Below are 21379 nucleotides of genomic sequence, written 5' to 3'. Positions count from 1 at the left end.
ACAAATATGAGAGGATTTAAAAGTAATACGTCCTAAAACTACGGGGCTTGGATGTCCGAGGCGATGGTGCCACGTAGTAGAGGTAAGACCGACAAAAGGCTGAGATGGAGATGGCGACACGGATGATGACACGGGGTAGAGCTCGCCATGGCTATTGCTCCTCAGAATCATCGTCCCAGTCTGGACATCCTTCACAGAAAAACCAAGGGGGTCAAATTCAACGGAGACGTTATTTTCTTTAATAAGCTGTCGGACTGAAACTAAATTCTTTATAATATTGGGCGTATAAAGGACATTATTAAGGTGCAGGGTGCGGTTTTGGGTTGTTATTTTTGAGGTTCCCGTTCCCCGAACTGGAATAGATTTACCATCACCGATAAAAATAGATTGAATATTAGAAACTTTAGAGGAGGGAATAAGAGTACCTGCATCCGCTGTTATGTGCGATGTCGCGCCCGTATCCATATACCACTGACCATCGGAGGGGTTGAAAGAGATAGCCTGAAACGCTTGAGCAATATCCGTGACCTGTGGTGCTTCGGTCTCGGCCACAAAAGCTTGAGGCGGAGACTGCTGAGGCTGCTTGCGAGAGGAAGATCCCCCACGAGCAGGTGCCGGGGTCTGCCAGGGTTGCCAAGGGGAAGACCAACCGGGTTGGGTTGGGTAAGGACAAGGAGGCATAGGCCATGGAGAGGACCATGTCGGTGGTGACCACTGGATGCGTGTCCAGTTAGAGGGACTGTTTTGAGACCTATTAGGGCCTCGATTACTAGAGCGACCACCGGAGCGGTTGTTGTTCTTGTTATTACGACCCGAGGGACGGGACCGTGGTGGGGCAGAGACCTCGTCAGGGGCCTCGTGGCCAGGGGACGACGGAGCGACCAAAGCAGTAGCGGGGTCATCGCGAACAGCCTGTCGTTGCTGTTCTAACTCAAGCATGCTACACGCCGCAGCGAAATCGGGCAATGTTTGATTAATGTACGCAGCAGTAGTGTCGTATTCTTTAGGCAAACCACGGACTAGCTGTAAAACTAGACGCTTATCCGACACAGGGGCATCGACATCTTTCAATTGCCCGGCCAAGTCTTTTAGGCGTTGGCAATAGGCTTCGAGAGACGGCATAGCAGCAAGTTTGAGATTTGAAAATTCGTTCTTAAGGGCAGCGGCCCGAGAACCCTTGTTGTTCGTGAAAATTACTTTCACTCGTTCCCATGCTTCATGGGCAGTAGATTCATCCTCAAGGACCTGGGAGAGAAGATCGTCGCTAAGAGTACCATATATCCATTGAAGGACATGAGCGTCGATTTCACACCATTCATTGTAAGTATCAGCGGTTTCAGCCGGCGGAGGGGTTTCATCGATGTGATGTAACACCTTATACCCACGAGCGTGGAGTTTGAAAAGCTTGACCCACGCGGAATACAGGACCTTGATACCGTCAAGAACTCGGACCTTGTGCTGAATATTCGACACCGAGTAGACAGGATGAAGTTTCGCCGGAGCAGGGTTGGGATTAGGGATTGCGTCGTTGCCAGCCATGGTGACTCGGGGAGGAAGTCGAGGGGGGCTGAGCAAAAAGACGCGGCGGCTTTTAGGCGGCTGTTTGGAGGTTGTTTAGGATTTTAGTTCTAAACCTAACCTGATACCATATTAGATTATAATTACCTGATCATTAGGGTTGCGTATTTACCATTATATAGACAATGTACAAATTACAATATCGGAAATTACGGGATTTCCATATCAACCATATAATAAACTAGGAAACTAAATATATTTACAATATTTACTAATAATAATAACGAATTCTACATAGGTTTTGCTTGTTTAATGTAAAAAAAAATACTTACTTCGTATTAAGTACACCTTATTTAGCTGTTAATAAAAAAATCATAGAAATAACTCCAACTATTATTAATGGTCTTTTCATAATAATCTCAGCTTTATTTATTTTCATAATAAACTGTAGAATTATAGAGAGAGGAAGAATTGCATAGAAGGGAAATTGTATTATTGAATAGTTGTAGGTTGATAATGATAGAATGAACGGTATTTATAATACCTTACAGAAAACCTAAATCCTAGAGACAGCCGTCGTGATGTAGCCGTCACTACTAAACCCTAGATTCCCTAACATCCTCCCTCAAACTCATGGTAATTTGATAAAATTTCCATGAGTTTGCACAAATACAGAATAAAAAAACTTCGATCTTCAACTTCTTGATCTTCAAGAATCTTCTTCGTCTTCAAAGGTAGGTAAGAAACGAGTATAAGACCCGTCAGAAAATTTATTCGAACAAGAACGTTAAGTTTTTCGGACTTGTCGAATATGAGTTAATTTGTAGGAACACTAGTCGAACCTAACAAATATCAATAAAACGGAAAATTATCCGTCAATTTAAAGATCTGGAGAACGTTGATTTTTTCGAACTCCAAATAAATTTAAACCACCATCATGGTGATTTTAATTGCGTAACTCGCCAGTCAATTTTGTACCACCTTGAATGAGTTGGAAAACTTATCAGATACAAAGAGAAAGGAAGAAATTATTTTTCGGATTCATTACATCAAATAGATCTTTTGGGGGATGTAGGCTAAAACAATATGAGATCTGAACTCTCGCAATACCACCACTCATTCATTAAAGTAACGTATTCAAGTTTGAAGTATATACTCTAATGTGGTGCGTGGTTTGTGAATTTTGAGAGTACTGACGTCACATTTTCCTTTTTTTTTTTTTTGGTTTTTGAACGAGAAAAGCAATTTGTGTGTGATCATCAATGATTGGAAAATCCCGCCGGTGAGCGCCATATAATTTCGCCCACCGGCAGAAAGCGGAAGCGATTTTTAGAGTCCTCAAGAAAGAGGCTCTGATACCATGTAGAATTATAGAGAGGGGAAGAATTGCATAGAAGGGAAATTGTATTATTGAATAGTTGTAGGTTTTTTTTTTTTTTTTTTTTTTGACAGCAAAATAGTTGTAGGTTGATAATGATAGAATGAACGGTATTTATAATACCTTACAGAAAACCTAAATCCTAGAGACAGCCGTCGTGATGTAGCCGTCACTACTAAACCCTAGATTCCCTAACATAAACCTCATCTTCTCATAATGCACTCGGGTGACTAGCTACCTGTAAATCAAGTCATTATCTTCTATTTTATTTTATTCTTGTAAAATTTCATAATAATGACCAAATCCAACACGGAATTAATCAACTTTTATTGTGTACATTCACATCGTTTTACTCGTATTTCACCTATTGTTTAGTACAAATTGTGTGTGGTAGGCCGTAGTTATTTATCACTACACGATAACAAATACGAGTAAAACGTTGTACATTCATCTCCGAAAGCATACAAAAATGGTTTTTTCGATACTTTCAGCTGCCGCCAGAAGGTAATTTAATTTCTCCAATTCTTAATTTTTTGTATTACATCATTGCATGTACAATTTTTTAGAAACTTGAGCAAATCACTAAATAGCCCATTTATTTGGTTAGAATAATAATCGTAGTTATATATTAGGATGGACTTATATTATTATCGACTTATCGATCGATGTTATTGGATTTTGTCTAAGCTCTTGTATTCCGACTATATATGTTGTCCTATGATATTATGAAGGGTTTTCTGGCATGTGCCCTAAGTTAATTAGAGAAACTTTGTTAAGAATAAATAATGAAAAATAGATGTACAAACTCACATTTGCCAGATTAACAATAGGTGTCCATATTTGATTTGATGTGGCCATACTCCCTTGTCGATTATATTTGCAAACATTTGCGATCTAATAAAGTTGACCCGGTCAGCAGAAGTTGTATAATGAATAGAGCTGTCTTTGGGGGGGAGGGGGGGGGGTTTCGGGTTGGGCCGGGCTCACCTGGCTAGGCCTTGAACCGGCCAGGAGGAGGGGCGGGCTTGGCCGGACTGGGAGTATGCTGGACCTGGGCCAAGCCCGTGGTGAGTGGAGGGCGGGCCGAGCTGGCAGGCCTGTGTAAATTTTTTATTTTTACTAAATAGGCGGGCTATTTAATCGCACATGGGCCTGGGCTGTAGCCGTCGAGGATAAGAGAATGTCCACTTTACAAGTCCAATGAGATTTCAACCCAAAACTAATTGGCGATGGGAGGAATAGCCCCATGGGTTATAAGCTAGATTACTCTTCTCTATTTCCCCGATGTGCGAGACCTACATGTGATTTCTTCACACGGGCCAAGGGTGGGTTTCGTGACCCGGACCAGGCCAGAGAAGGGAGGAGGTCTGGCCGAGCCGGCTTGGCTGTGTGCTGAAAGAGCCCGTGTGGCGGGCTAGGTCGGCCCGTGCTGTTGGTCAGCTCTAATAATGAATACTACATAACCCGAAACTCAGGTTGACCAAATCTCAATTTTAGGTAGGATGTTAATTTTGGATATTACTCCGTATAATTTTACTTGTCTCAGGTAGCACAAATTATCTTACCAACAAATACAGTATATTGTAAGTAGACTCGAAATCCAAAATAATCCAATCTCATCCACTATCCAAAAAATTACCCAAACAAGAACCAAATGACCCGTTTGTTAGGTCTATTTCTGGCCATTGCCTTACTCTAAACATTAAAGTACACATCTATAGTAAGCGAGTTTTTATTTGAGACGTTAATTAGTACTTTCTTATACTCTCTTGACTCTTACAACCATAAAATGCTTAGATTGGAAGGGAAAGTGGCCATAATAACCGGAGGTGCAAGCGGAATTGGTGAATACACAGCCAAGCTCTTCACCAGTCATGGAGCTAAAGTCGTGATTGCGGACATCCAAGACGATTTAGGCAAATCTATTTGTAAAGAACTCGGCCCATCGGCCACCTTCGTCCATTGCGACGTAACAAATGAAGCCCATGTTGAAAAGGCAGTGGACTATGCAATGTCCCAATATGGGAAGTTGGACATCATGCACAACAATGCTGGTATAGGAGGTCCTCCTAAACCCAACATCACCAACACCGCCTTGTCGGAGTTTGAGCAGGTAATAACTACCCATTTTTATGGACGACCGTCGTATTGTAGGACGAAACTAAAACATTAGAAGCGATTAATTAGTTACTTTATCTCTATTTAGAATTGTTTAACCTAGAATTGTGTTATCCGTATAACCTACTTCCTTTAATATGTTATAATAATATATGTATCGGTTTTTAAGCTAATTATAGAAAAATTGTTGAGAATAGTTCACTAGTTATGACAAATATGAGTTTGTACATTAATTTTTCAAGATATATTCATATATTGTCAACAAACTTTTTTTAATTAGTTGATTAACGTGTGTCCTTAATTAGGAGAAAAAGGATTATGCATCTGAGGTAGTACCTCTGGCCTTGTAATTTTTGATCATATACACATTTTTTCTGAGTATATTACCATTTATAAATATAGTTTTTGAGCAATATTATATTTTTTTTAGTGTAATGTTTTAGTAAATGTGCTAAAAAACTTTATACTAATGCAGAACTCAAAAAACTTTAAAATAAAACTCAGAAAATAAACAATAAGAGGTACTACCTCAGGTGTATAGTCTATGAACTGATTAGTTAGGGCATGCGCGCGATAGAAAAACCGACATGTTTTGGTAAATTTGATGTTATCGTCACTATCTTTCAAAACATATGAACAAATACTATTAATTTATTTTTAAGTATATAATCTTATGAGAGAATTTTTCGTCTTACAAAACAATTTGTGCTAATCAGGTTATCAACGTGAACCTTATCGGAACATTCTTGGGCACGAAACATGCGGCCCGAGTCATGATCCCGGCCAAACAAGGCAGCATAATAACAACATCAAGTACATGCTCAATTATAGGAGGCGGAGCGACATACGGGTATACGGTCTCAAAGCATGGAGTAGTAGGGTTAATGAAAAATGCAGCAGTAGAACTTGGAAATTACGGTATTCGGGTAAATTGTGTTGCACCACACGTAATTTCAACTCCTATGACTAGATCATTTCTTAATGATATAAAAGATGAAGATTTTCCAACGTTTTATTCGAACATAAAAGGTGAAAAATGCAAAGTTGAAGATGTTGCAAATGCGGCTTTGTTCCTTGCAAGTGATGATTCTAAGTTTATTAGTGGTCATAATTTGATTGTTGATGGTGGATTTACGATTATGAATACTGGATTTTGCATTTATGATTATACTAAGTAGTTATTGGTGTTGTAATTATCTTTAAGATTTATTGTTTGTAAATTGCAATTGACATTTTTGTGAGTGTTATATGTATATGAATGATTTTACCGTTGTTAAATAACTATTGTAGATTCCGTGCTACAGCATGATTTTTTTTTTATATTTGATTTATAAAGAGATAGTCTTAATAAAATTATTTGCATAAATTAACAATACTTTTAATTTAATATTAAAAAGAAAGTTTACTACCGTTAAAAACACTTTTAAGTTTATGTCTACTAATATTGACTCCAACTCACAGTTAGGCTCTGTTTGACAAAACTAGCTGAAAAGGTACCTGAAACCTAAAAAGGTACTTGAAACCTGATAAGGTAGCTGAAAAGGTAGCTGAAAATTAGGAGCTGATAAGGTAGCTGATTTTTATTAAAAGTGTTTGGAAACTAGCTGAAAAGGTAGCTGATATTTGATCAAATGACGTAAAAGGGCATGTTTATTATTGTTATCATTTATGTTTTTGCTATTATTTTTGTGTTATTATCATTGGCGTTAGACCTGGCAAAAGCAACCCGATCCGAAAATGTTGACTCGAGATCCGAAGTGACCCGAACTACATCACCCGAGTGTGAGCCGAAAACCCAAATTAACCCGACCTGACCCGAATATGATCCGAGCTTTCTTGACCCGAAAAAGACCCGATCCGAAACCATCAAACCCGGAAATGACCTGACAAAATATAACTCTAATTGAACTAAAAAGACTTGAAATGATATTTCTCTATTATTCATTGACCCCGAAAATGACCTGACCCGAAACAACCCGACCCGCTTGACCCGAAACAGACCCGACCAACAAACCCGAAATGGCCCGTCCCGACCCGAATTAACTCGAAATCAATGAGAGACCCGAACTTACCCGACCCGAATTGGCCCAACCCGAACCCGAACCGTTGACCCGTTTTGCCAGGTCTAATTGGTGTTGTTAGTAATAAAGTCATAATTTAATGTAGTTTTTTCAATGTAGTTGCGCAAGTCTCCAACATGTTTCAAAGAGAATGAGAACAATAATTAATATATCACGATTAGGTAAAAGAAAAAAAATTCAAACAATATATCATTGAAAAATGTATTCTATGAATACAAAATTAGTTCTCTATTAAACTCATAAAAAAAACGATTTTTTCCGCTGAAGTGTATTGAAGAATTTTATTTAACGGTTGTTTGTGTTATTTGGGAGAAGGTATTGAATGGGATTTTAGTTGACAACATTAAAAAAACAAGGGTAAAATCGGTAGACAAAAAGAATCAGTGCACTGATTTCTCAAATCTTACATGAGGAAGATTTCATTTCGACCTTTTTTTTGTCAAAAAAGGTAGTTGCCAAACACTCTAAAAAAAATAAGGTACCTGATTGTTTTGACAAAAAAGCTACTTGAGGCAAATCAGGTACCTGAAGTGTACTGTCAAACGGAGCCTTAGTGTTACAACCGTACAAATTTACATTAGTCGTTTTAAAACCCTATTTGACGAACAGTAGAAATACGGAGTACGTATTTTCTCTCATGTTAGCCAGTTTGTGAGTCGTATAATTATTTTTTATGTTTTTTTCTTTAATATGTTATTACTACGTATAATATAATCTCATTTTCATGTCCTATCTTGTGTCCATTTTTTTTATTTGACACATAAGCATTAACCATAAAAAATAATTGGGTAAATATAATAAAAAGATTAAGCTTTTAAGCTTTCTGAGTTCGTAAACACGAATTATGACCTTTTAAGCTTTTCGAATAAAAAATTTGAATATTTTGTGTAAAGTGCCCAACTTAAAGAGTACCGCGTGAATTATCCCGAAAAAAAAAAAAGAGTAACTTCGAAATTTGTTTTGCAAGAAACTTAAAAAAAGTACATATAAAAATTAACCGCGACAGTTGGCAAACACTTCCCGCCTGTAAATCTACAGTTCTACCCCCAGATCCCCCAATTTTCTTCCGTTCAAATTAGGGTTCTTATTCCGTACCATTTTCCCCCAATCTTCAATTATTCATTCCAGGTAACAATTTCCTTCATTTCTTTCAACTGTTAATCTTCAGCATTAATTTCACCCTCACAATTTATGTGAATTTAATTTCATTATTGACCTGTTCTATTCATTTTTATGATTTTATCAACCGTAAAGAATCAAATGAATTGAAGGAAGTAAGTTTCACTGATATTAGTTTTTAAATTAACAGGCATGGCCGCAACAAGCGTAGCGAAAGCCGTCGCCGAAAAAACCGAACCGAGCTTACGGCGACAAGCTCTAACCCTAACTTCCGCCGCCGCCGCCCGCGTTCGGCAGCTTCTTGAGCAACGCCGCCGTCCGTTTCTTCATCTCGGCGTTCGTCAGCTTTTATAAAACTTTTTGCTTATCTTTAGACATTCTGTTTTATTTCATCAATCTTATTTAGGCCGTTTTAAATTCATATTGAGCAGGTCCTCAAGGTAAACCTTATTGGGCCGTTCTTAGGCACAAAACATGCGGCCCGGGTCATGATCCCGGCCCGACAAGGGACTATAATAACAACATCAAGCACATGCTCAATAATTAGGGATGTCAATTTTACCCGCATTCATCAAAACCCGATCCACCCGATCCTAAAAGATGGATGAAAACCCGATTTAAATGGATGATGGATGGATGACGGATGAAACGGATGTGGATGACGGATGGGTTGGATGAAGAAATTCCACCCGCCATCCATCCATCACCCGATTTTATTATTTTTTATTTAATTTTTTTTTACATATAACACATTATTAAGATATAAAATATTTAAATTTTCATATATTTCTACTCTCAATATAAATATTTTGTAAGCCTACCCACTAGAAAGTTAAACTAAATTAATTATCTAACTTTATTTTTGTAGAGAAAAAAAAAAAATCATTTTTTTAAACTTGAAATTATAAATGCACAACACCCGTTTATCACCCGATCCACCCGTTTCATCCATGGATGATGGATGGATGGATGACGGATGATATGTTTCACGGATGACGGACGGGTTGGATGAGATTTTGAAAAGACGGATGGATGACGGATGAGGCTTCACCCGACCCGAACCCGATCCATTGACATCCCTATCAATAATAGGAGGTGGAGCTCCATATGGATATACTAGCTCAAAACATGGAGTAGTAGGGTTAATGAAAAATGCAGCAGTAGAACTTGGAAATTACGGTATTCGGGTTAATTGTGTTGCACCACATGCAACTTCAACTCCTTTAACAAGGTCTGTTCTTAAGATAAAAGATGAAGATCGATCTTGCCAAGTTTTATTCTAACATGAAAGGTGAAAGTTGCAAAGTTGAAGATGTTGCAAATGCTGCTTTGTTTCTTGCAAGTGATGATGCAAAGTTTATTAGTGGACATAATCTTGTTGTTGATGGTGGTCTTAACATCCTGAATCCTGGATTTTGCATATATAATTATGCTGAATAGTTATTGTCATCATCGTCGACATTGTGCTAGGAGGGGCGCTCACCCCCTTGCGGATGAGATTTTCAAAGTTTGTAGTTAAATTATTTTGAGTGTACCTTGTATTATTACCCGTTCACTCCCCTTAAGTTCAAATCCTGGCTCCGTCACTGGACATTATCGACGTAGAACATTCACTTTTCTTTAGTACCAATTTGGTAGTTTCCGTGAAATAATAAAACTATAGTTTCCTCAATGTTATTTTAATTTGACGATCAATTGTTTACTCCGTATTTGTTAGTTACAGGTCATAATGTAAAATCAAAGATATATAATATATTATTTTATTTGATCAATTTCAAATGTTGATTCATGTCAGTCGATAATGTACATGCTGAGTAAAAAGTTTTATGCCATATTTGGACATGCGTTTTGACTTTCCTGCTCTTAGTTCTTTTATTTATTAACCACCCCAACAACCCCTAAACCATCATATTCAATACTTTTCATTATTTAACTCCTATATTCCCACCATATACAATACTTTTCATTATTTTAACTTCATTCCTTAGTTTTCGTGTCATTGTCCAAATGGACAGTTATTCGGAATAGGAGAGAGTATATTGTCGAAATTGAGGTACAAAAAAATAGTCGGCTTTTATATAAAGGACCGTTGTGATGAGCATTGTAATATTAAACTCCATACATATATACAATATCCAATTTGTGACGAGGATTGTAATACTGAACTCGATACCACCAAATAACACTATCTCATTATATCCTAATGCATAAATTATGATGACTTTTGACAATAATTGGTGATTTACAATGTTCTGTTATTTTCCTCATGTCCAATTAACCTAGCCAAAAAAACACTACCATGCATCCTTTTTAAAAGCTATTCAGCCGACAGGACAAAGCATTAGAGATAAGTCCAATTAAATTCAGCAAATTGTTATGCGGTTTCTGTTCACTATTTCACTGTGACTTGTCGTAATATATTGACAAAAAATGATGACTCTGATTTCTGCCTTCACCTAATTTTTCACGATATTTTCCATGTTATATAGACATGTAGTATTACTTGTCAGCTAATATAAGGTACTCCGAAATAAACCATCTCACAAAAAACTAATTAATTATCGTAAACCATAATTAAATGGCTCTTCCAATTCTTTCAGCTGCTGCAAGAAGGTAAATAAATGTCCCAACTTTTTTCCATTCTAATTTTTTTAAAGTAACTTTTTTATTGATCAAATTATTTTGAGCATTTATTACGATTATCCATGGAATTTACAAGGAACTGAAATTTCAAAAATGTGATGATTGTCGGTTTTTTTTTTTTTTTTTTTCGTTCTATTGCTTATGCTTTTTTAGTGCAAAATATTACTAACAATGTTACTATTAAAGACATCTTAACCTGGTGTAAAGGTGAAAATAATTGTGGTCAATACGTCCTAGGTTTGAACCTCCCTCTCTCCTTGTATTGTTATTGTGGCCCTGCCTATTCATGCAAATGATTTGACCAAAAAAAAAACAAGTTAAATGCTCCATATCTTATTACAGTCCGTCTTATTATAGACGGACACTCTCACAAATTAAAGTGGATAGTGCAAGTGGGGGTATCCATTTCCCATCCACTTGCATTATCCACTTTCATTTATGAGAAGGACACTATCCGTCTATAGCTATAGACGAATAGTGTCCGTCTATAATGAGAATTTGTGATCTTATTATGATAAAATCATATAGCAACTTCGTGCATTCTCCCAGCCCATTGTTATTCATGTAAATTTTACCGAAGAAATCTTAACTTAGTGGTTGAGAGTCTTGAGACCGAAGTATTGTGAATTCGTGACAATAGGTCACGGGTTTGAAGCCCTTTCCCTCCCCAATCCCTGTTATTAATCATGTACCGTCCTTGTCGCTCATTTAATAATAAGAAAAAAATGTTTAGATTGGAAGGTAAAGTAGCAATAGTAACAGGAGGGGCAAGTGGAATTGGTGAATACACTGCCAAGCTCTTCACCAGTCATGGAGCTAAAGTTGTGATTGCGGATATTCAAGATGAATTGGGCCAATCTCTTTGTAAAGAACTTGGGCCTTCAGCTACCTTTGTCCATTGTGATGTATCAAATGAAGCCCATGTTAAAAATGTAGTGGATCATACAATGGCCCAATATGGAAAGTTGGATATCATGCATAACAATGCTGCCATAGTGGGCCCTCTTATACCCGGTATCATCGACACCACATTGTCCGAGTTTGAGAAGGTAACAACTCTACCATCTGTTATTCTTGTGAGTTGTGACGAAAGGTGATTTGTGAATTGTGACATCTCACAACCACCTTTATTTTACCAATCGTTGGTTGGAACAGTGGTAGCATGGGGTTGCGCTTGGTAGGGAGGTCTGCGGATCGATCCCCAACAACTGCGATTGGGAGGGGTTTAAATATCGTAATCCTTGAACACGCCCCGAAATCCGGATTAGTCAGCCCAATGTGGTTTGGATTACCGAATGGTTTGTACCAAAAAAACAACCACCTTTATTTTCAACATTATCTTAACTGGTTGTCAACGTCATAAATGAAATTTGTGAAAAATTCTCCTATAGAATGGTTGTATATTAAAGAGAAAAGAAAAAAGAATAATACAATACTTTTTTTATTTATGACATTTTAAATCATAGTGATTACGTTAAGTTGATATATTATCGGGATCCTTATCGAATCAGGTCATCAACATAAATTTGATCTTGTTTTTTTAAAGTTGGACCAATAATTTCATGGTAAAACTAATCTTATGCACTTTTATTGAAAAAAAATGTATGTTTATTATCTTATTTAGAGCATTATTACGTTAATTAATATACACAAATTATTGTGTAAGCTTTAAATTTAGGTAAGACTGACCCAATAATATTAGGCCCATCAAAATTACTTACTAAAAATATAAAAATAATATTTTTATTTTAATAACTTAGTATTATAAGTTGATAATATACATATTTAAATATGTTAGTTTTCAAAATAAGTTATAAAGTTATCAAAATAAAATAAAAGGCTTGATATATTAATGACTTGTACCTGAGCTTTCGCCTAATGGGGTAGTCATTTGCTATAGGACGGTCTTATAGAAGAATTGTTGATTAATATATTATCGACTTATCAATTGGACTGAGTCATTATTAGGTCCGTTTAGGTACATGTCAAGACAATTAAGGTTTTTATCACTTTAATCTTGGGTCGGGCCACGTCCCACCATATTTCAAGTTTTTCTAGAGTCAGGTTTTGGATACTCCTGATTAGGGGTGAACAAAAAGTGGTCCGGACCGGTAAACCGGACCGACCTGGACCGACCGATCCGGTCCGGTCCGGTCCAGACCGAATACATACCGGTCCGGTCTCCGGGTCCCAAAAAATATGGTGACCGTCTCCGGTTCGGTCCGGTCCGGTCCACATTAAAAAAAATAAAATAAAATTTGCCTAATAAATTAGTACCGGTCCGGTCCAAACCCGGAAAAAACCGGACCTAAAGGGTTCCGGTTCGGTCCGGGTCCCCTTCTAATCGGTCCAGTCCGCAGTCTTGGGATATGTGGTTATCCGATCCGCGGGTTCATCCGGTCCAGTCCAGTCCGGTTTTGGACAGGTGAACACCCCTACTCCTGATTGAATTCCCCGAGTTAGGTCAACCTTTGTCAACACTATATTAATAACATATCAGAAAATCATTGAGTAGGTCATCAAGGTAAATCTTTTCGGACCGTTCTTGGGCACGAAGCATGCGGCTCGAGTCATGATCCCGGCCAAACAAGGGAGCATAATAACAACAGCAAGTACAGCCTCAGTCATAGGAGGTGCATCAATGTATGCTTATACTAGCTCCAAACATGGAGTAGTAGGGTTAATGAAAAATGCAGCAGTAGAACTTGGAAATTACGGTGTTCGGGTAAATTGTGTTTCACCACATATAACTTCAACTCCTTTGGCCAGATCATTTCTTAATATGAAAGATGAAGAATTTTCTCAGTTTTATTCGAACATTAAAGGTGAAAGATGCAAAGTTGAAGATGTTGCAAATGCTGCTTTGTTTCTTGCAAGTGATGATTCAAAGTATGTTAGTGGTCATAATCTATTTGTTGATGGTGGATTTACTATTATGAATACTGGATTTTGTATGTATGAATATGCTAAATAATTATTGTTGTTGAATTAGCGGTTTCCATTAGTTATGTGTAAGACGATTTTATACAAAGATGGTGTAAACAGATCGAAATATAACCATTTTAAGAGTCCGTTTTTGAAATAATGCTCAAAAATAAAAGAATTGTCGTTTTGGGTCGGTTTTGAAAACAATTATCGAAATGGTGTCCACGTAGGCTCGTTTTTGACGAGCTCAGATGAGGCTTAAACACGCCATACGTATTGGCGTGTTTACTTGAATGAACACGCCATACGTAATGGCGTGTTTAGGCGATCTTTAATTCTAACCCAAAGTCAGTAGCAACATAAGGAAAGACACAGAACACGCCATTACGTATGGCGTGTCTTGAGAGGTAAACACGCCATTACATATGGCGTGTTTTAGCAGCCCAATTTTCCAACCCCTTTCCAGTGACTGATCAAATTGCCAAAAACTAAACACGCTATACTTATCTAAAATATAAGTAACAACAGAGTTTACTTTATATCCCCAATCTCCCTCAACAAGGTTACGAATCTCATGACTTATGAATGCTCGTTTCAAATTCATGTGGTCTTGAGGTACCATGTCACAAACACAAGACTCATCATGAGGACCTTTGTATGTCACAATGGTAAAAACTTCAGAATGAAAGTCTTTTTGTGTAGCCCTTAACCGCCAATTACATGGTGTAGGAATCCGGCCACATTTGAAGGTAATAGTATTAGGCTTTGATTCGGCAACTTTGAAAAATTGATTTGCTTTAACACAATATGATGTCACCTCATCGCTAAGTGAAGCTTTGTTTGGGAACACTTGTCCAACCGCAAACTCTTTCCCATGTTCATATCTTACCATATTTTCCCAAGTTTTCCAGCTATTCAATTCATCCTCATCTAATTGATCAATCTTATTAAACTCAACGATGGGAGCACTAGCAAAGACAAGATCATCATCACCATCTTCTTCATTTGCCAACAAATTCTCATCAAGTATTGCCAATTCCTCATCAATCTCATCACCTTGTAAGTTACCATAAAATTCCCCTTCATTTACGTAATTAGTTTCAAGTGAAACAAATTGAGCAACATCATCTAGCCTAATACTTGGTGTAGGAATGACAATTTGACTAGTAGAAACTTCTACAAATATGTCCATTGAAGGAGCATGTGAATGACGAATACTTGCCCATAACGCTTTAAAGGCTCCCTCATTATTAAGAGGAACAATTTTGAAACACCCAAGCACTCGGAAATTTCATCATTACCTTCAATTGAGTACCCAAACTTTGAACACCGATTCCCTTATAAATCTCTTCAACTAATTCAAGATATGTCATCTTTGTACTAGCTAGAATAAAACATTGATTCCCTCCTCTATAGGTTACACATCCATTTTGCTCCAACACTTCTCCATCCCAATAACAAATAAGAGGAAAATCACAAATTTCCATTCTATAAAAAAAATTTGAACAAATTTAGTATAAATCAACTACCAATAACATAATTTTCCTAAAATACATACCTAAACAACAATTAAAAATCAGAAATCGTTCATCCTACCTAATTTAATTAGGGTTTCGAAAATTTGGGGCTTTTTTTAAACTACCTTAAATTAACACATATAAGTTGTAGATATAGGTACAAAACAACATAATTACTAACAATGAAGACAAAATAAGCAAAATCTACATTCAAAAGATGAAATTAAATAAGTTAAAAGAATTAAATTACCTTGCTAATTAGGTAGAATGTATAATTTGAATAGCAAAAACCCAATATAATGCCGGAGATACGCCGGAGATTCGCCGGAGATGAGTGTGAGGTGAAGAAATAAGAAGGGGAGTGAGGTTTTTTGTATCGCGTTTGGGGAGTTTGAGTAGCGGAGATGGTGAATGGTATGTGTTTTGTGGTAGAAAGTGACGGGAAAAACAAAGTTGTTAAAAAAAAAAAGATTCTCTTTAAACACGCCATACGTATTGGCGGGTTTCTTTGAGAAGACACGCCATACGTAATGGCGGGTTCTCTTTCTTTCCAAAACCCACCCTTTGGACTTGGGCTAGAAAATAAAGCTTCTTTGAAACCCGCCATACGTAATGGCGTGTTTTTTTGTCTTAAGACACGCCATTATGTATGGCGTGTTTCCTTTGCTTATGTTGTTCGACCATCGACTTTGGGTTGGAATTTTGATCGCCTAAACACGCCATATGTAATGGCGTGTTCATTCAAGTAAACACGCCAATACGTATGGCGTGTTTAAGCCTCATACAGGCTCGTCAAAACCGAGCCTACGTGGACACCATTTCGATAAATGTTTTCAAAACCGACCCAAAACGACAATTTTTTTATTTTTGAGCATTATTTCAAAAACGGACTCCCATTTTAATGAATGAAAGTAGTTAGATAAATTATCTAGAAAAGATTGTTATTTCATTTATTAATTATTATTTTTTTAAATGGATTCCTAGTAAACCTAGCAAACAAATCAAGCCGTGTTATGTTCGTGTCCATGTCAACTTTAAACGGTCATCACTATCCCAAGTCTCCAACCCTAACCCAACGTAATTACGTAAACAACTCATTTGTCTTAACCCTAACTCTGTCCAATTAGTCTTTCTATAACCCAACATCACAAGTTTAACCCATTTATCTTTAAGTAGGTCATTTTTAACCCTTGATTCGTTTAACCCAATAAATTATGATAAAAATAAACTAAGTTTTATAGCTCTATTATCCCAAAATGATGAATGAAAATGTTTATTTTTATGTTGTTTGATTGGAATATTTACTCAGCTCAAATTTCATGACAATTTTAAGTAAATAGATTATTCGTGTCAAATGAGTTCAACCATAACCCAGCCCATTTAAATTTCGTGTTGTATCCGTATCAACCCAATTACATAAATAGGCCACAACTTAGCTTTAACCCGCTAACTCCATATCGTGTTCGTGCCGTATTTTCGGATCGTGTCAATGACTACCACCTCTAATTGTGCATCAAAAATACATACAACAAAGGAAAATGTAAATAAACAACTTTGACACCATTAAAGAAAAATGTAAAGATTTAATGTAGGGTCTCTCTTCCTCCCAGGGGTGTTCAATGGTCCGAAATCAGACCGAATCACATTATCTGGATTGAAAATTAAACAAGGGTTAAAAGGTAGTTAAGGATTGGACAATGTTAATATTGGTCGTCCGATCTGAACCATAAATAAAAGTGGATCACACTGAATCAAACCAAATGAACCAAATATGATTGTCATTGACGTGGCTCTCGGCATATAAAATTAGAACTCAAGAAATTCGTAAAAATCAATATAAACAACATATGTACATAGTTACACATCTTATAATACGTATAAACAAAATAGAAAATAAATCAATAATATTACAATTTTAAAGATTCTTTTCGTATATAAGTAAGGTCCACGTTGTTTCAAAAAAAAAGTTTGGTCCATGGTCCGACCCGCGGTCTATTCGATTTAATCCAAGACCGAACCAAAGACCAAACTAGAGTAAATAGCTGGATTGTGAACCGAACCAAATAAAATACGGTCTAAACCAAATTGGTACGATGTCCAGTCCGAACTGGTTTTTGATCCGAACCATAGAGTGAATACTCCCATATTTCCTCCAACCATAAAATTATGGGTCCGATTCTACCAGTAAGTGGATTATACATCTGATGTAGTACATCAGATGATATAGTTTTTGAGCATTAAGATCAAGTTTTTGAGTTTTAATCTAAAAATTTTGAGTTTTATTATAAATTTTTTTAGTTTATTTACTTAAGTTTTAATCTCAAAAAGTTATATTGTAACTCAAAAATATACATATAAGCTCATAAAAATTTGATTTTTGACATCATAAAACTAAAATATAATTTATAAACTCTATATTGCTCGAAAAAAATACACAAAAACTCAAAAAAAGTCATTAAGTATGATATACATCCGATGTATAATTCTTTTTCTCCGATTCTACCGACCAAAAAAAGAGAGTAGCTTCGAAATTTGTTTTGCAAGAAACTTAAAAAAAGTAGAGTATAAAAATTAACCGCGACAGTTGGCAAACGCTTCCCGCCTGTAAATCTACAGTTCTACCCCCAAATCCCCCAATTTTCTCCCGTTCAAATTAGGGTTCTTATTCCGTACCATTTTCCCCCAATCTTCAATTACTCATTCCAGGTAATAATTTCCTTCATTTCCTTAATGTTAATCTTCAACATTAATTTCACCCTCACAATTTAGGTGAATTTAATTTCATTATTGACCTGTTCTATTCATTTTTATCAACCGTAAAGAATCAAATGAATTGGAGGAAGTAAGTTTCACTGATATTTGTTTTTTTAATTAACAGTCATGGCAGCAACAAGCGTAGCGAAAGCCGTCGCCGAAAAAACCGGACCGAGCTTACGGCGACAAGCTCTAACCCTAACTTCCGCCGCCGCCGCCCGCGTTCGACAGCTTCTTGAGCAGCGCCGCCGTCCATTTCTTCATCTCGGTGTTAAGGCTCGCGGTTGCAATGGCTTGTCATACACGCTCAATTATGCTGGTAATTCACATTTACTAAATGATCATTTTAATTGATTTTTGTTTTATGTTTTTTGATGATTGTTTGTTAGTCTATTGATTAGGTGTGTGATGATTATATCCTAATTTTAAGTCTCAATTGTTATTATTAGTATTTTTGATCTTTTGCGTATCGATTAATTAGGTATGTGGTAGTATCTGCACAATTGAGCCGTAATTGACGATTGTTTTATGTTTTTAATCGGTTGTTTATCTATTAATTAGGTGTGTGATGATCATATAGTTGTTTCAGTCTCAATTGTGCACATATTAGGCTACATAGGTGTTCAAATTCATTGCTACTGCGTTTTTGATCGTTTGCTTATCTATTAGGTAGATATGTGATAGTATGTGCACAATTGAGCTATAATTGACGGTCGTTTTATGTTTTTTTATCGTTTGTTTATTTATTAGTTAGGTAATTTGATGATTATATCCTAAATTTAAGTCTCAATTGTGCACATATTAGGCTAGATAGGTGTTTAAATTCACTATTATCTAGTTGATTTTTGTTTAAAATGTTTGGTTTCCTATTAATTACTTAATTAGTTATGTGATAGTATGTGATGAATTGAGACTCAGTTGACGATTGTTTTATGTTTTTGATCGGCTGTTTATCTATTTATTTGATATGTAGTGGTTATTTCTTAATTTCAGTCAAGATTATGCACATATTAGGTTAGATAGGTGTTCAAATTCATTGTAACGCGATGAAAATGTGTCACTTTTGGATTACATTGACATTATTGATATATACTTTTGTATTAGAGTGGTTGTTTATTCATCAGTTAGCTACGTGATGATTATATCCTTATTTCAGTCTCAGTCTCAGACGTGCACATACTAGGCTAGGTTCTTTTTAATGTGATGAGATTATTTTAAATTTTGATATTTTAGTCTCAGATGTCCATATCTTTATGAGATTTGGTATGCCAAAGGCCTACTATTAGTATAAAAATGTGTCGCTGCGAATGAGGATGGAATTTGAATTTCTATATGCTAAGGACCAGATTTTTATCTTTATGAGATTTGGTATGCCAAAGGCCTACCATTCTGTGGTTGTTTTAAACAGCTATCAGAGGCCATAGATGTCGTTTCGGCAACTATCTATACTGAAATAGTTGCTTATCGAGTGAATATACTGAACTTTTAGAATGAAATGGCAATTGCTTTGGTCTTGGATAAAAATGTAGGTGAATCTAAATAAACATGCTAGAGCAGTATTAGAATTATGCCTATTTAATTACTTGTATTTTTTGGGTATTGAAGGCAGATATCTTCATTCTTTGAGATATTGGGGAATTCATAGAAGCACTAATATAGTGTACGAACTATCAGTTGCAGTTATCCTAATCCGTTTTTTATTTGTTTTTCATCAAAGCTGTGATAGTTCAATCAGTAAGAAGATTAACTTCTGTTTGTTTGAAGTTTGGACTTGCTTGAGGTTGAGATACGTTTCTTGTTTGAATCATAGAATCCTGGTGGTTTAAACTCTTTATCCTGCATCTTGCTAGACGTATCAATCTTATCATATTTGTGGCTTTTGAAGTCATGTATTGAAGGTTGAACAGATGACGTAATCCATGAAAGGGCACAAATTACAAATACTAATACCAAATAACAAAGAGGGAGATTATATCTCATTCAGTGTTAGTGTTATTTGTAGGCTACAAAGGATGTTTTCGGTTGCTTCTCTTGTGTAGATTAGCTTATCATAGCTATTAAGCTTCATAACGATGTGACAGTGTAATTAGATACAACTTGTCTCTGGCAAGTAACCTATTGGCATGCCTAACTCTGCGCACTCATGCGTAACTCTGCGCACGTATGCATGTGTGTAAATCAACAATTAGGTCTTGGCTCTCTATTGATTGAACATGTTTCATAGTCATTATGTTGCAACTTAACAAAATACTGGTGATTGTTTGAAATGTTTTTTGAATTATGAACATGAAAACCTTTAGCTCTTAAGGTGGTAGGGTGTTCTATTACATAATCCACTCTGCATGACTGCTTGACATTGATTCTAAGATAATAAATATTTAAGCTACAGGAACATAATGTATGTATTTGGGATGTTCAGATGAAAAGGGAAAGTTTGATGAGCTAGTCGAGGACAATGGAGTCAAGATCCTTATTGATCCCAAAGCTTTGATGCATGTTATTGGAACAACAATGGATTTTGTTGATGACAAACTCAGGTGTGTATATATTAACTTTTGAGTATCCCTGAGCAACTGCCTCTATGTGTACGTAATTGATATTATATGGTTGTAAGCATCTAATTGGACACTTTGACTACTAAAGTCGGCGTTGCTATCATATGGCTTTTCATACTAGGACTAAGGCTTTTGCTATTTGCTTCATTGTCACCAATCTCACTATGTTCATCGCAGGTCAGAATTTATATTTATCAATCCGAATTCAAAAGGGCAATGTGGATGTGGAGAATCGTTCATGACAACTAGCAGTAAAGGGGCTGCAAAATGAGGTGCCAAACAGCTACAACCAGATTTGGGCGGTCGACTGCTTCAAGTTAGTTCTCTCACCTGCTGCTACTATGATTTAACTTCATTTCTTCGATCTTCTGTTGCTTGTTGTAACTTGCATAGAATCTGACGGAAAAAAAATAAATTGGCAATTTTTTTGTTTTTGTTTGTGAACCAACATAGATTATTTTGTTGTATGGGTGATGCTCGATTGGCTGTATATAAATTATACTGAAAAATGTAATACAATTTTGATGTACCATTTTAGTAAATTAGTTTATCAGCTGATCTGATTTTAGTTTTAGATAATTAACTATATATGTTATATGTATATAGTGTTTTGTGAAAACTGAACGGCAGAGGCCCAAGTTATGCTAGAGAGGGTAACTTTTCTTATGTAATGTTCAGAGTTATATACCTGAAATTTTGCGCCCTTTCTGCCCTAAAACATTTGTGTTAAATACCAAAGGATTTACTATAGAAAAGTAAGGCATGTCTCAT

General features: G+C 36.3%; 3 protein-coding genes across 4 annotated transcripts; all 3 read left to right on the top strand.

Moving 5' to 3' along the window:
* The first annotated feature begins 4685 nt into the window (after positions 1 to 4685).
* On the top strand, positions 4686 to 6192 carry LOC141589678 (borneol dehydrogenase, mitochondrial-like). Its single transcript, XM_074410310.1, has 2 exons — positions 4686 to 5009; positions 5731 to 6192. Exons 1-2 carry the CDS (start codon positions 4686 to 4688, stop codon positions 6190 to 6192), a joined length of 786 nt encoding a protein of 261 aa, XP_074266411.1.
* A 1919-nt stretch (positions 6193 to 8111) lies between these two features.
* Positions 8112 to 21164, top strand: LOC141591629 (iron-sulfur assembly protein IscA-like 1, mitochondrial). Of its 2 annotated transcripts, none has more exons than XM_074412023.1 (4): positions 8112 to 8223; positions 18178 to 18372; positions 20473 to 20590; positions 20786 to 21164. In XM_074412023.1, the coding sequence occupies exons 2-4, from the start codon at positions 18180 to 18182 to the stop codon at positions 20877 to 20879; spliced, it is 405 nt and encodes a 134-aa protein (XP_074268124.1). In that variant the 5' UTR covers positions 8112 to 8223; positions 18178 to 18179; the 3' UTR covers positions 20880 to 21164. The 2 variants fall into 2 exon arrangements, with proteins under 2 accessions (XP_074268124.1, XP_074268123.1); XM_074412022.1 differs by lacking the exon at positions 8112 to 8223 and adding an exon at positions 17859 to 18005.
* LOC141591628 (secoisolariciresinol dehydrogenase-like) lies at positions 10706 to 13914 on the top strand. The gene is made up of 3 exons (XM_074412021.1): positions 10706 to 10827; positions 11591 to 11906; positions 13373 to 13914. Exons 1-3 carry the CDS (start codon positions 10793 to 10795, stop codon positions 13829 to 13831), a joined length of 810 nt encoding a protein of 269 aa, XP_074268122.1. The 5' UTR covers positions 10706 to 10792; the 3' UTR covers positions 13832 to 13914.
* Positions 21165 to 21379: the final 215 nt, after the last annotated feature.

The sequence above is a fragment of the Silene latifolia genome, chromosome 7, assembly GCF_048544455.1.
Source record: "Silene latifolia isolate original U9 population chromosome 7, ASM4854445v1, whole genome shotgun sequence".
In the NCBI taxonomy this organism is placed as follows: Eukaryota; Viridiplantae; Streptophyta; class Magnoliopsida; order Caryophyllales; family Caryophyllaceae; genus Silene; species Silene latifolia.
Note: the sequence above shows the minus strand (reverse complement) of the source record. Positions and strands in the feature narration are given on the sequence as shown.

What these genes read in the sequence shown, in the direction of transcription:
- LOC141589678 (XM_074410310.1), top strand. Translation starts at nt 4,686, where the DNA reads ATGCTTAGATTGGAAGGGAAAGTGGCCATAATAACCGGAGGTGCAAGC. An exon ending in CCTTGTCGGAGTTTGAGCAG is followed by an intron (nt 5,010 to 5,730) that starts GTAATAACTACC and finishes TGTGCTAATCAG; the next exon opens with GTTATCAACGTGAACCTTAT.
- LOC141591628 (XM_074412021.1), top strand. Translation starts at nt 10,793, where the DNA reads ATGGCTCTTCCAATTCTTTCAGCTGCTGCAAGAAG. An exon ending in CTTTCAGCTGCTGCAAGAAG is followed by an intron (nt 10,828 to 11,590) that starts GTAAATAAATGT and finishes AAAAATGTTTAG; the next exon opens with ATTGGAAGGTAAAGTAGCAA. An exon ending in CATTGTCCGAGTTTGAGAAG is followed by an intron (nt 11,907 to 13,372) that starts GTAACAACTCTA and finishes ATCATTGAGTAG; the next exon opens with GTCATCAAGGTAAATCTTTT.
- LOC141591629 (XM_074412023.1), top strand. Translation starts at nt 18,180, where the DNA reads ATGGCAGCAACAAGCGTAGCGAAAGCCGTCGCCGAAAAAACCGGACCG. An exon ending in ATACACGCTCAATTATGCTG is followed by an intron (nt 18,373 to 20,472) that starts GTAATTCACATT and finishes TGGGATGTTCAG; the next exon opens with ATGAAAAGGGAAAGTTTGAT. An exon ending in TTTGTTGATGACAAACTCAG is followed by an intron (nt 20,591 to 20,785) that starts GTGTGTATATAT and finishes TGTTCATCGCAG; the next exon opens with GTCAGAATTTATATTTATCA.